The following is a 14,045-nucleotide window of genomic DNA, read 5'->3' on the forward strand; positions in this document are numbered from 1 at the left end:
AAAACTAAAAACAATTATTAAAAATTCTGTTTCAAAAATTAAAAGTCACCGAATTTTTTGCTTGCGTCTTACAACGTAAGTCCATAAGTGGAAATTTTGTTTTAGGTGATCTTGATTATTTTTAAATGATATTTTTGTCATAATTCCAACGAAAGCTGAATTATAGATGGCGTAATGAAGCTTACAAAAATGTCCTCTTTTCGACCAGTGGACAGTACGTAAATCTTTTGTTTACAAACAGAAGCAATGAACTTAGAATCCCGTTTGTAGACAACAAAGTCTCTACAATATATCAAAATGTACAAACGACAACTACATCCCTTTGGGGGCTTTTTACACTGTTTAGAGAATTTATTTTTTCTGGTAAATATGTCTAAGTATGGTAGGTAAAATGTCTCAAAAAAGATAGAATTGTCTCCAGTATAACAAAATGTCCCTATAACAGATCAAAAGGTCCTCGGATCGATATGTATATCAACCGTCATAAAGAGGACGCAACATCTGTCCATTTGTGTACAAAATTGAGTGTTTGTACTTCAAGTGCTACGAAGTCATTAATAATTGTAGACCAATAAGTAATACACTGTTTGAAAGTTGATCATTTTTGTTATGTTTTATTGGAATCAGATATTTTAAATTGTAATTTTTTTTTAAAAACTGTACTATTTAAATTTATAAAACACTCGTTTGTTAAGTCATAATGCTCATTTGTTAATACAATCTTCAGAAATCTGTTTCCTACAAATCATAGAAAAAATGATCACCTTTCCAACAATGTTATTGTTATGTGTATACAATAAATAATGACATCGGTGCAAAAGTTTTACAAAATGTGAATAATTCAGTACGCCGTGACCTAGTATCATTTTTCTGTGATTTCTATCGTTTTCGCCGACGCACTTCTACAACTCAACCACATATGACGTTCGTCTTGCGATAGTAAAAATAGCACTGCAGAGATGACGTAGGCTTCCGTTATCCAGTATAACGTAGAAGGTAGCACATAATAGGTATTTATAATATAATATAATGTAGTTGTCTATTTACTGAGTGGCTTCTAGCTTGTAAAAGTTGTTTTATAAAAACTAATGAGGTACACTATATGCACAAAAAGTCCTCAAAATAGACTTCTAAAAATGCAGTTACAAAATATGCATTTATTTTTAAATAGGTATGCACTTAAAACTCAATCTAAAACATTTAATTTAAAATTATGTAAAAAATATGTATTAAAAAAAAGGGTAAGTGGATGTCGCTTTGCTGTACATAAGGTGTCTAGAAGTTCGCTGTAATGGATTGTATTTAATTTGAATTTAATGATATCATATCATTGTATACGAAAAACGATTCTAAACAGATGCGGTATGTCAGCCTAGGTTATTTTATAATGTTATTACATATTATTAATACGGTCGCCATAAGTTAAATTAATATTAATCTTAAATAATCATTGATGTTGAAAAAATATTATACATACTTATGTGAAATTGGGCTGTTTTGGAACCTAATTACAACAAAATTACTAAAATTGTTTTTCTTTGTGTTAATATGTAATTTCATCTAAATCGTCAAAAATTCTTTGAATAACTATAAAAAGCTGTTTTTGTTTATTTTTAGATTTTTTGGTTACAGAATTAACTACTTACGTAGAATGTTGTTTTCAATTTTCAATCCTTAGCTATGCAAATTGAAAATTTTTATAAATTTTTAACTGCAAAATTATTTTTCAATTTCATAAATATTGTCATAATTTGAACTTAAAATGATAATAAAACAAAAACGTGCCTATGTATTATTAATATTTCTCAACTGCTATTGTAACAAGAGTCTTGTATAAATTGTCATGCTTTTTGAACCAACCAATAAAATATTATTGACTTAAAAGAAAAAAAAATGAAAATTGAAAATGTCTGTCAACGGCTTAAAACAAGTCAATATATTTTATAATTTTATCAAGTATATGAATTGATGAAATAAACAAATGGTGTAAATTTCAAGTGTCTACATTTTCGAATTGCAAGGAAATAATAAAAAAGCTACATGAGAAATCGAGTGAATAACCAATGTAGTAAAAATTTTAACTTCAAACGCTCATACAAATTTTATTAGACTTATATGGAATCTTGTATTAAAATTTTAAACTTTAGATATAAAAAGAAAATTTTTTTATCAATTTCTAACTCAAAATAATTCGCTAATTTTCGTGTTTGTTATGAATTTTGTAATGAATCCCAAATTCAAAAGCTCATAAAAAATTACAGTGGATTAACACTCAACTTTTGTTTTAATTTCCACTAACAACAACTTGTTCACATAAACATTCAGTGAAAATGTCATGTATCTATAGTAAACATATATTATTATTCCTTAGGAATTGTACTGGATGTCAAATTGTGGGTATAATATATGTTTTTGAACAAATTCAAAATAGTAACCACAAAGGGAGTTTTAGAACGGAAAAATGACACGCGCCTGTCAAATCTAAACCAAAAATAAGGTATGAGATATAGATATGCCGATATGGGTGTGTACCATGTACATCGTTAAATAGTAATAGACAAAGAAGATAAAATTGTTCTATAGGCACATATTCGTACAATATATTATGTACACTGTACGTACAATGCATTATCGCATTATCGCATAATTATTATGTATTATCGCATCGTAAACGATACGACATTTCTTCTTTGTAACTGTGAAACAGTCTTACACCAACAGTCGCACGTACACTTTTAATTTTATTTTATCTCCTATTAAATATAAAAATGCCAAAATATAAGTGTCTTTCATTAAATAAAAAATATCAACTGATCAATATGTGTACAAAAGGACATTCGGTAAAACAATTACAAAATATATTTAACTGTGGAAAAACTCAGATACTCTTAAAAATCAAAATAGAATTAAAGAAGAATGGTTAAAAGTTTATTTTAGTTTAAATTTAATGGATTATAAAACCTATATTTTAGTTTAATTTTAATGAATTACATTATTTAAAACAATAATTTGAAAAAAATTCTTTGGTATTTATTTGAATTGAATAATCCGGTATTTATCCGGTTTATTGAATAAAGCGGAAAACTGCTTAAAGCGGAATTTTTTGTTGGTCCCATGCAATTCCGCTTTAGGCATTGATTACAAATCATATTTTAAACTTTATAAACTTAAAAACAATATTTTCATAAAAAATTATAATTTATACTAAGCTAATAATTAATAGTATTAAATATTGAATGCTTATAAATATGCAACTATTGATTTAATATTCAATATTTATGGATGTATGGAATTTATGGATCAATTTGAAGGATTGGAATTTAAAAAAAGTAATATACCAGGATTAAAAATAATTATATATTATTGTGAATAATAGTCTCAAATATAAAACTTTTTTTTTTCAAATCACAAAACTCAATTAATAACTTGAGAATATAATTCAAAATCTGACATAAATAATTTTATTAAAGGGAAAGTAAAATGTTTTTATTAAAAAATAATTTAATACATTTTCAAATGTATTAAAAGATATACACAAACAGGTAAAACATTTTTTCCTAACCAGTATGTCTTGAAATGAATATTAAGTTTTAATTCTTATTTAAGATAATGAATAGGTTTGCATAATCTCATTAAATAAAATTGATACATAGATTTCGTTAAAATAAATTTCAATATAAATATTTTTTTTTTTTTGCATAGTTACAATTAAAATATTTTATCAGCATTGAAATTGTGTTATAATGGTTAATTTACTATTAAACTTGAGATTAAAATTACAAAAATTGTAGAAACATTAAGAAAAAGAAACCACACATTTCTAATTAGTTTAACAAATATTCAATTAGTGAATTAGTAGTAGTTGACATACTAGGTAGGCCAGATATACTTTTATTGTTGTTTACACCAAACAAATTTGTTCCAAATATTTCAGGTTCATGTTTTGGCTTAGAAGTGTATTCAAATGGTACATATTCAATATTACCGTTAGACCAACCCTAAAAAAAGAATGAATTTAAAAATTATTGTTGGCTTCAAACGTGATATTTTATGTTTATACGTACAATTGTTAATAAAGACCCCTTTTCATAAGTTGGTTGGAATGCAATTGCAGAAGGTTCTTCGTCAAGCCGTCCTTGAATAATACAACTAAAACCGACATAGTCAAAGATTTATTGACAATACTTTAAGAACTCCAAGATTAGATGCTTACAATGGAATACAATCAACAACGGCATCACTTATAGCAGTTTGAAATACAACTAAAGATCCACTATTTTTGAAAGTTATAGCTAAACGTTGAGCGTTTTGATCCCAGCACATGTCAGAAAGTGTTCCACCAATTCTAAATAATAAACAGTTGTAAGAAGTAAAGTTAAGCCACATTATTAAGTATCAGAGATCTAATATAATGTCTCTATTACTTAATTTTTTTAATAAATAACATATACTTACAATTTATACAATAATTTGTTGTATAAAATCTACCTATCTAGGATTGTTTAGTTATTAAACTTATGTATCAGAATAAAAAAAAAATCATTGCATATGAAAACCAATGCACCCTGTTGTAACCTACCTCTATTTCTAAGAACATTTTATAATTTATTTACATTCATATATATTATTTTTCTATTAGTAATGCGGTATGTTGAACTAATATTGTATACATTATATCATCACATAGTATTATTATTAATTTATAATTCAATACTAACATACAATAGAACAGAATAAATAGGTTAAAATAAATCTAAATATTTTGAAAAATTAATTATTTAGCAAAAAATAATATTCAATAATAGGTATAATGCCGAAAACTTTTTAGATTAACCAAACCTTCAAAAAGTCTTAAACATTAATATGTTTTGAATTTCAAGAAAATAATTTTAATTGTCAAAGGAAATATTGTTACAATTCGTTTGAATTTCTAATTTTATCAAATATTGAGCTTCAAGTATCCATAAAAAAAAATAGTTCAAGATATGTATTTTAAGGTATTTTTTAAAACACTGTTTCAAAAATGTATGAAGAATGTTATACATATTGTATTAAAATTACTTGATTTTTAGCAAGGAAAAAAGGTTATTGTTACAATTAAAAAAAAAACTAAAAAAAGTACAAGAATAAATGTCAAATGTTTATAAATAACCAAAATATTTTGAAAATTGTAACATATCAAATAATTATGTCTGGAAAATAGTAATATATATAATTGGTGTACATTTAAACTATAAATGGTGTGGCTGCAGTAATCAAAATGTTGATGAGTTATTTCTTTAATACTGGTAATAACAGTATTACTGTTATATAGTTACTGTTATACTAGTTATACTGTTATTACCAGTATTAAAGAAATAACTCATTAACATTTTGATTACTGCAGCCACACCATTTATAGTTTAAATGTACACCAATTATATATATTACTATTTTGGCAAATCTATGTCTTACCTACTCAAGAAAACCTTATATTTCAAAAATTATGTTTGTGATTATTGTTTTAATAAATGATCATAAAATATAACTGTTTACTAACAAAAATATCAGCAACTTTTTTTTAGGGTAGTATTTTTGATTTAAAATTTAAAAGTGCGCTCTCTATCTAAATGGACAAAATTGTTATTGTTGGTAAGGTTATTTCATAATTTAATTGAGTTCTAGAAATCCGAAAAAATTACATACACATATGCCGTCCAGATTATCGTGTACACCAGACTATCGAAACTCTAAAGTTTATATAAGACATAACACAATTTATTAATTTACCACTTACACTTTATCATTTATACATTCACTTTTGATGTCAATTATAGGCCATGCAACTTTTTTGTAATTCCTTGATCCATTGAACACATCTGATTTTCGGAAGTCAATAGCATTTATAACCGAACAAGAATCAGTTGCAAATAATAAAACTAAACTGCAAGGTGACCAACATGCACATTGCACTCTAGACCGGTTATTCAAAGACCACTTATCTGAGGTCCAGTTATCAGTGGACCAAATTCTGTAAAAAAATTAATTAAATAGCAAAAAAAAAATAAAAAAATTAACCAGCATTACCTAAATGTTTCATTAGTTGAACAAGAAAACACTTTTGTATTATCAGGCGACCAATGTACAAAGTTTAAAGTATCAGAACTAATGCTGCGCAATGGAACACAGGTTTCTAAAGGATAATTCCAAATATACATTGTTTTAGATGTCACTGCACTGGATATTAAAAGATCACCCTGAATAAATAATAAAAAGTATAAAATTTCATGTTTAGCTATCACTTTTCTATAATAACTATAATGATCATAATTTGAATAAACTTTAAAATAATTATAAAAATGATTTAATGCAGAAAATAAATTTTAATTTGTTGATTCATCAAAAAAATTTGACAATTCAAAACACATTATTAAATATTTATTAATACATAGTTGGTTACCTAATGGTATATATTAGAGTTTATAAAGAAGTTACCATTTTATTCCATGATAATCCAGTAATATATCTATGATCATCTCTGACAAATTTGCAAACATTATTTACAGTTGGTCTTACATGTATGTTACTAAACTCAATCGTCCAGATGAAAATTCCTTTTTCACATCCCACTGCTAAAGTACCAATACTTAATGGCCTAAAATGTGAAAAGTTAAATATTACATGGTAATAAACAAAAAATGTGCATTATAAGTACCTCCAAGCTAATGATAAAATGGCACTTTGAGATTTCCTTTTTATTTTTGCTTCAGAACCTTTTCGATTGTACACATAAACAATGTCATGGGAAGAAACAATAGCAAGTTTAGTTACCTGCGGATGCCATGCCATACAACGCACTACACTTGATGACCATAATTTTGTTCTACTTATATCTGTCAGCACCAAATTTTCAGAGCCCTGAAATGATAAAAAATAATCTTAAATTAATGTTTTGGTTACAAAATTATTACATTTCACATTTTTTTTAAAAAAAATTTGAAAACAAAGAAACGAGAATTTTATTGAAGTAAAAAAAAAGTATTTATTCCAAAATGTAGGTATTATGTATTTATTGCATTAAAATATTTATTATTAAGAGCATATTTATGTTATACTCGGCAATGATTGCAATTATGTTGAAAAAATGCATTTATACTTGCATACCTATTTATTTCACTGAAAGTTCCTATTAAACTAGTGAAGCATTAGATGCCACTTATTTGCAAATTTATGTCAATTAATTATATGAATTTATTATTTTCATTTTATTAATAATGATAATAAATCAAATAAATTTAAAAATGTGTTAACATTTTAAAGATAATCTTGCAGTATTAGTGGATATTAAGTTAAGTATTTATGTAATATGTTACCTTCAAACTTGCACGAGGAGAAAATTTCATAATTAATCCTAATGGATACATAAGAACTGATAGGTTACACGGATTTCTTTTAAAATATTTTGATAGTTCATCACAAGCAGTCCAGAAGTTTTCCTCCGAACTGTACAAACATAATAAATCAGATGTGAAAAAATGTATATTATTTTCAATTACTTATTTAAATGGCTAATAAAATACTTATAATACATACTTAAATATTTTAAAAATGTACTTACAATTTACTTAAAATTTGTTGAAATGTTGTTAGTCCTGAAGTTGGTAAAAATAAAGGTTCAGGATTTTGATCTCCTTTCAACTGGATTACAATATTTGGGTAATTAATTGCCTATAAATATAAATTGGTTAATGTTTTTCATGTGTAGGTAAGCTGGATAAATAATAACTGATTCCATTTTTTTTTAATTATACCAATGGGTACACCAATAGAATTTAAAAAAAAATCCACATCAACTGTCATCAGAAACTGTAGAACACTTAAAACAGTCAAAACTGTTCAAAAAAATTACCAACCTCAGGTTTCACTCTTTTAATGACTAATGCCATGGATGCGTTCTTATCCGTGAGACTGCAATCCCGTAGTTCAGGAAAATCTCTCAAAGAACACATATTAAATCCTATATTTTCGGTACAGGAAATTAATAAAACAAGGATATTAAATCCACAAATTAAAATACCGGCGTTTATCCTTAAACAATTCGCACAACAAACTCGCAGTACAGATAACTGTACTATATGAACACGACTCACGAGTTTCCTTATCAAAATTTAAAACAACGGAGAAATATTCTATACACCGAACACTATACAACAATAAAAACATAAATAAAAAAATAACTTTATTCACGAAACGTTTAGATTTAACTGTACAGTAGTTTCGGAGACTACAGGATTCTAATTGTGGTTATATTGTAATAAAATTTTCACTAAGCTGTTTAAACTCGTGAAGTCGTAACGACTAACGACCATGATACAACAAGTCATCAGCTTATCATAATAATACGAGTTTTGGTACTAGTGGTCATAGCCTGCCGAGTGCCGTTTTCGTTATCATAACTAATTTCTACAAAGTACAAACCATGCTACTAGCCTACTACGCCAGTACGCCGCTATGGCTAAACAATTTTGTGAGATGCATTAATTATTATTTTATTAATTATTTTATTCAGTTTATGAAGTCGTGCTAAAAAGTAAAAACAGTAATGAATGACAGTACGAGTGTGAGTGACGTATTGACGTACCACCAACTTACAAACTCCAAATAATGAGGTACTCATTGTCTTATTGTAGATAATTGTTTTTCCCAACATAAATAATTTTTACCTGGCTCTTTTGGATATTTTTTGAACAAACATTTCAGTATTCCTACATTAGCACTTAACAGTCCTCTATACTCCTCTATATACCGCGTTAATCATGAAGAAAGTGAGAAAGTGATATATTGTTATCAGTTTGTACTTTATTACCATCTTCATTTCTAATATGACATCCTAGATACATTTCAAAGATTATCCAGTATCATATTTTTTACAAATTATTGTATTAAGTGATATTAACTATTTAGACATGGTGTTTGCGGTATCTCAGCTTAACTTATTATTTAATTAACAGTAAACATGATACTTAGTTATTTGCATTTACAATTGATTGAGGGCTGTTCTTACAACGTCTGGTTAATTGTCTAGTAACACTAACCGGCGGCTAGTCTAATATGTTTCTTGCCGAATGATTAACAACAGAATTCTACCAGTAATAAAAGTTAGTAAGAACTGACTGTCGGTTAAATATTACTCTAACCGCCAGTGGCTTTAACGGACACTCAAGTAAAATAAACTACTTAAACAGCAACAATATCCTAAAATATACTTATAGTAGTATGGATGATAGCCTTCATTCAGAAATGTTTTTTTTTGTATAATTCTTTACAATAATTTAATATAATTTAATTTAAATTTAATGTACCCATTACAGTAACCCATTTGACATCTACTGTACATCAAAGAGGTATCCACTATTTTAATATTAAATGAATGGGACATCATCAGAACAGCATCACAACACATCCACATGGAATCCACATTGACCATGCAGAGAATATATATTGTATTTTAATTTTTAGTAGAGGGAAGTTTTTTTAAATACATTATATGTATAAAACCATAATAAACATTAAAATATACTGATGCAAATATAAGTTAATGGTATTCTTATATCTGTTACAATAACTTTGAAATAATATTTTTTTATGTCAAAATATAATATTAGATAGTGTAAAAATGACAAAAACAAAATAATTTAATGAGTGCTAAATTAATAAAAATATTTGAAAATTTTTTTATACATCATAGTGAATATCAATTACCGTATATTTTAAAATGAATTCTTGTCAAAAATTGAAATCACATTTTTGCTATGGAGCGTTTAATTCTGGTTGAGTATGAACCATGAACACCCAAAAAGTACATCCGTGTATATGCCATGGAATGTGAATTATCAACCAAATTTAACAGTGGCTATGTAAATATAAATTAACCAATATTATATTGCATTTTAATTTTCACACATTTAAACCTTTTTAGATGACCTCAAAATTGAACCAGGAATTGGGTGTGCTGAAAGCTGGTTAATGAAACATATTTCTGTCCTACACACGTCAAAACCAACATTTACTATGAAGATACAAGAAAAATAATCAACTTAATTTTAAATAAAGCAAGTAATAATAAATAAATATATAGCTATGTACTTATATCATATTATTAATTATCCTAAGTATTATAATATTTATTAAACTGCGAAATTGTTGTCAAAAAAAAAAAAATATTTTTTTTAAAACTTAACAATTTTTAAGTTTTTACATTTTTGTACATTTTAAACAATTCTATCATAATATTTTTATCAGAGTATTTTGAAATATAAAAATTAAATTTTGAACGAATAGTCAACTGGTTATATCTTATATAAATTCAAAGTTTTAATGAGCAAAATAACATAGTATTCCTGGAATGTTCATTAATCCATTCACCTTAACTTAAAATAGGTACTTATATAAGCTATAATTAACTACATGATTGAAATTAAATTCTTATATTTCAAAAAATTCTAAAAAAATATTCTGCTTTAAATTATGACATTAAAACTATGTTTCAATAATTTAAAACATTAAAAAACTTAAACCATAACTATGACCAAAACCAAAAGCTTTAATACCTATTGAAAAATAATCGAAATCAGAACTATGAACATTAATGTTGGTTTCAACCAGTGTTAACAATTTTTACATTATATCACTCAATTTTGGTTATTGGAGAGTTAACCAGTTTTAAACTCTTAGTTCAGCACGGTTGAGGTGCTGGAAAATGAAAAATCAAATTTCGAGGTCAGACCCATATATAGAAATCTGAATTTTAAAGTATGTATTTGAAGACATATGAACTATCTATTACATAAATACATATATCAAGTTGATTATAACTAAAAATTCGTTGGGGAAAAATATTGCTGGATATGTGTACCATGTCATTTACATAGTTCATTATTTTACAACTGAATAATGTGGGGATAATTTTACTCCAAGTTCGACTGATAAATTCTTATGTGTCTAATTTAAACCAAAACTGATTTTTCATGTAATAAATTATACTTATGCATTATTTATTTTCTCTGTTTTAAAGTAATTGTTGAAGGATCCAGAATATGGTTTGCTACATACAATTTCCAGATAGAACTATAAAGTATACCATTGCTACAACTAGACACATACAATAGTAGAATTACATGTAATAGGTATTTTATTTCATACATGTATACACCATGCAGTTTGATATATTTTCTAACACATTGAAAAGTGACTAATTTAATATTATTATTATTATTATTATTATTTAAAAATTTAACCTAACAAATATTATATCGCGTTATAATTTTCATACACTTAAACCTTTTAGATAGCCGTAAGATCACACCAGCAATCGGGATTATTGCAGTTAGAAAATGAAACAATTTTCTATTTTACACACAAAAAAATCAATATTTATGAAGATTCAAGGAAAATATAATTTTCGACTTATTTTAGACAAAACAAGTAATATATATATATATATACCTAATTTTATCATTTAAAATGCCCTAAGGATTATGATCCTAAAGTTTTCCTAAACTATGTATCCCTAGCCATCTTTTAATTTATAAATATTGTTCAAAGTGTATTAAGTGTATTAACTATAAAGTAGGTATTATAAATATTGTGATATTATAGTGGTACATCGACCAAATATTCTAAACTTCCAACAACCCGTTTTCCTATCACCAAGTCCAACTCAAACCCAACAAAAATAAATATAGAAAATATCATTGTATAGAATTTTTTTTTTGTTGTCCAGTAAAACCATATGGGTCACAATAGATGTTCTAGGCCCCTTTAAAATAAAAAATGACCACATGGAGGCACACTGTTCTAAGAAATATTTGGGTTGCGGTGTTTCAAATACAGAGAAGCACTGTTTTGGACCAAAAAATTTAAATATAAGGTATCAATTCCTATTTTAAGCTGAACATCTATAAACCCTAACCGAAAGGTTAAAATGTACCTATAGTCTGTCTCAAATAAGAGTAACCTGAGTCAGCAACCGAATTTTATCTGGTTCAGTCCATGAGCTAAGATAGAATACATTGGAAATGAGAGCCAAATCATGAGGCTGTTTATGGATTGGAGTGGACATGTGCTAGGGGAAAGTCAGTTTTCATTTCCAAAATTTGGCCGCTGACCAAAAATTGTGTTACTGTATAATTAACAGGTTTTGCTAGGTGGTTATTAGAAAAATCAAGTGACATTCCTTGGAGCAAGGCTCTGAGAGCTTGCTAATCATATCCAGTTCCTCGAGATTACTCTTATTTGAGACAAAGTATATATTACATTATTACCTATCTACATTTTTCTATTTATATAATATTAATTTTAATAAAAAACATATTTATTTGTTTACAGTTATGAGAAATCTATAGCCAGTTGCCAAAATCACAACATTGAAAAAAATAAAAGTTCTATTGATATACAAATTTTGAAATTCATAATTCTGGAAGTATCTTCTTGTTAGACTTACTCCAACAACATTTTATTTACAAAACTTGAGTTTGTAATGATCATAAATTGCTTCTCAACAATCCAGTGTTAATACTGTTACCAGTGTTAAATTAAACTACTGCAATTGCAATGGATACAATGAATCATCTAACTTATATCAATAATACTGTGTATCACAAAACTAAAAATAAAATGATGAAATTGACATATTATTGGACTTATTAAAATAGAAAATCTTAAAAAAAATCCTCATTTTACACGTCATTTGAAAAGTTGTATCATGTATTGTTCACCACCAGACACATTGATTGTTTTATATTTCAATAATGCTAGAAACATTTAAGTATGGTGGAAGTCATCTTACAGAATAATTAAGTTTTTAAGCGCACATTCAGTCTTAAACTCGGGAGTGCTAAAATGTTCTACCCCAATATGACCCCTGGAGGGCTTACCCCATTGCCCACTATACCACTATACGGTAGTACACACCAGACATGATTTAATATCATTTCAAATAAAATTATGAATTGAAGTGGTGAAAAGTAAGTAAAAAAATTGAAGTATTAAATCTGACTTTCAATAGAGAATTTTTTTTTGTCAATATTTTATAACCAATTATTACAATGACTTACATTCTTCGATTCACAAGGGATGCAATCAATGCATTTTCACTACTTTCATAATTTTTGTTTTTTCATTTCTTTAATTCAATTTAAAATATACTAAACATATTCAAACAGAAAATATATGTCTGTGGCATTTTTGTACTACCAATACAAACTGGAATAAACGCAAAATTACACTTGAAACAATATTTTTAACTCAAAATCATCTGGGGGTGATAATTAAGGTTTTGGGTGTGCTGAGCACCCCCTGGTACCCAACCTTGAATGCAGAGAACACTTAATAAATTGATGGTTAGGTAAAAAAATATTATATTTAATTTTAAAAAGAATTTGTGTAAATGTTTTTATTCATTAATAAAAAAAACATTAACATTGAATATATTAATACGGTCGATTTTTTTCTTTTATCAAATATCAAGGATATTTAGGTCCTTAATTACTAATTTGTTTACTTTTCCACATTGTATATTATGACCTTTTGGTTAAAGCCGATTGATTCATGGGAAATTATTTTTTTGAATTGGTGCCCGAATCCCTCCTTGGAATAAAAAACAAGTCTATTGGTACAACAACAAGCTTGCATAAACCATAATTATTTTAGTATTAGTAAAACAGTTACTTACACTGTTAAATAGTTTGTTTTAAAAACACCCAGAGCGTTAGTCATTCTTTTTTCTATGTACTGGCTAATGGACTGTGACTGCGAATCCACTGAATCCAGCATTTTAGCCTGAAACTAATTTTTGACAACCACCTACATCTACAAAGTTCAAACGCTAATATATCTATATTCTTGAATTGTAATGGTATATTTAAACATATTATTATACTAGTATTAAAGGCCCAGAATACATTTACTAGAAAACGTTTTTTAAATTATCATTACAATATTAAGCTATTAAACGTGTTATTTTTAATACTTTTGATATAATTAATATAGTCGGAACTCCGACAGTC

At 26.6% G+C, this 14,045-nt stretch overlaps 1 protein-coding gene across 2 annotated transcripts; it reads right to left on the bottom strand.

Annotated features, from left to right (window-relative positions):
* Positions 1 to 3,524: 3,524 nt before the first annotated feature.
* LOC111040816 (aladin-like) lies at positions 3,525 to 8,811 on the bottom strand. Of its 2 annotated transcripts, none has more exons than XM_022324861.1 (10): positions 8,703 to 8,811; positions 7,598 to 7,707; positions 7,353 to 7,482; positions 6,695 to 6,897; positions 6,475 to 6,634; positions 6,067 to 6,236; positions 5,777 to 6,010; positions 4,214 to 4,345; positions 4,065 to 4,149; positions 3,525 to 3,998 (listed from the first exon to the last, which is right to left on the bottom strand). In XM_022324861.1, the coding sequence occupies exons 3-10, from the start codon at positions 7,401 to 7,403 to the stop codon at positions 3,825 to 3,827; spliced, it is 1,209 nt and encodes a 402-aa protein (XP_022180553.1). In that variant the 5' UTR covers positions 7,404 to 7,482; positions 7,598 to 7,707; positions 8,703 to 8,811; the 3' UTR covers positions 3,525 to 3,824. The 2 variants fall into 2 exon arrangements, with proteins under 2 accessions (XP_022180553.1, XP_022180552.1); XM_022324860.1 differs by lacking the exon at positions 8,703 to 8,811 and adding an exon at positions 7,893 to 8,311 and having other exon boundaries at positions 3,526 to 3,998.
* Between the last annotated feature and the right edge of the window lie 5,234 nt (positions 8,812 to 14,045).

This window comes from Myzus persicae, unplaced genomic scaffold (assembly GCF_001856785.1).
Source record: "Myzus persicae strain clone G006 unplaced genomic scaffold, MPER_G0061.0, whole genome shotgun sequence".
In the NCBI taxonomy this organism is placed as follows: Eukaryota; Metazoa; Arthropoda; class Insecta; order Hemiptera; family Aphididae; genus Myzus; species Myzus persicae.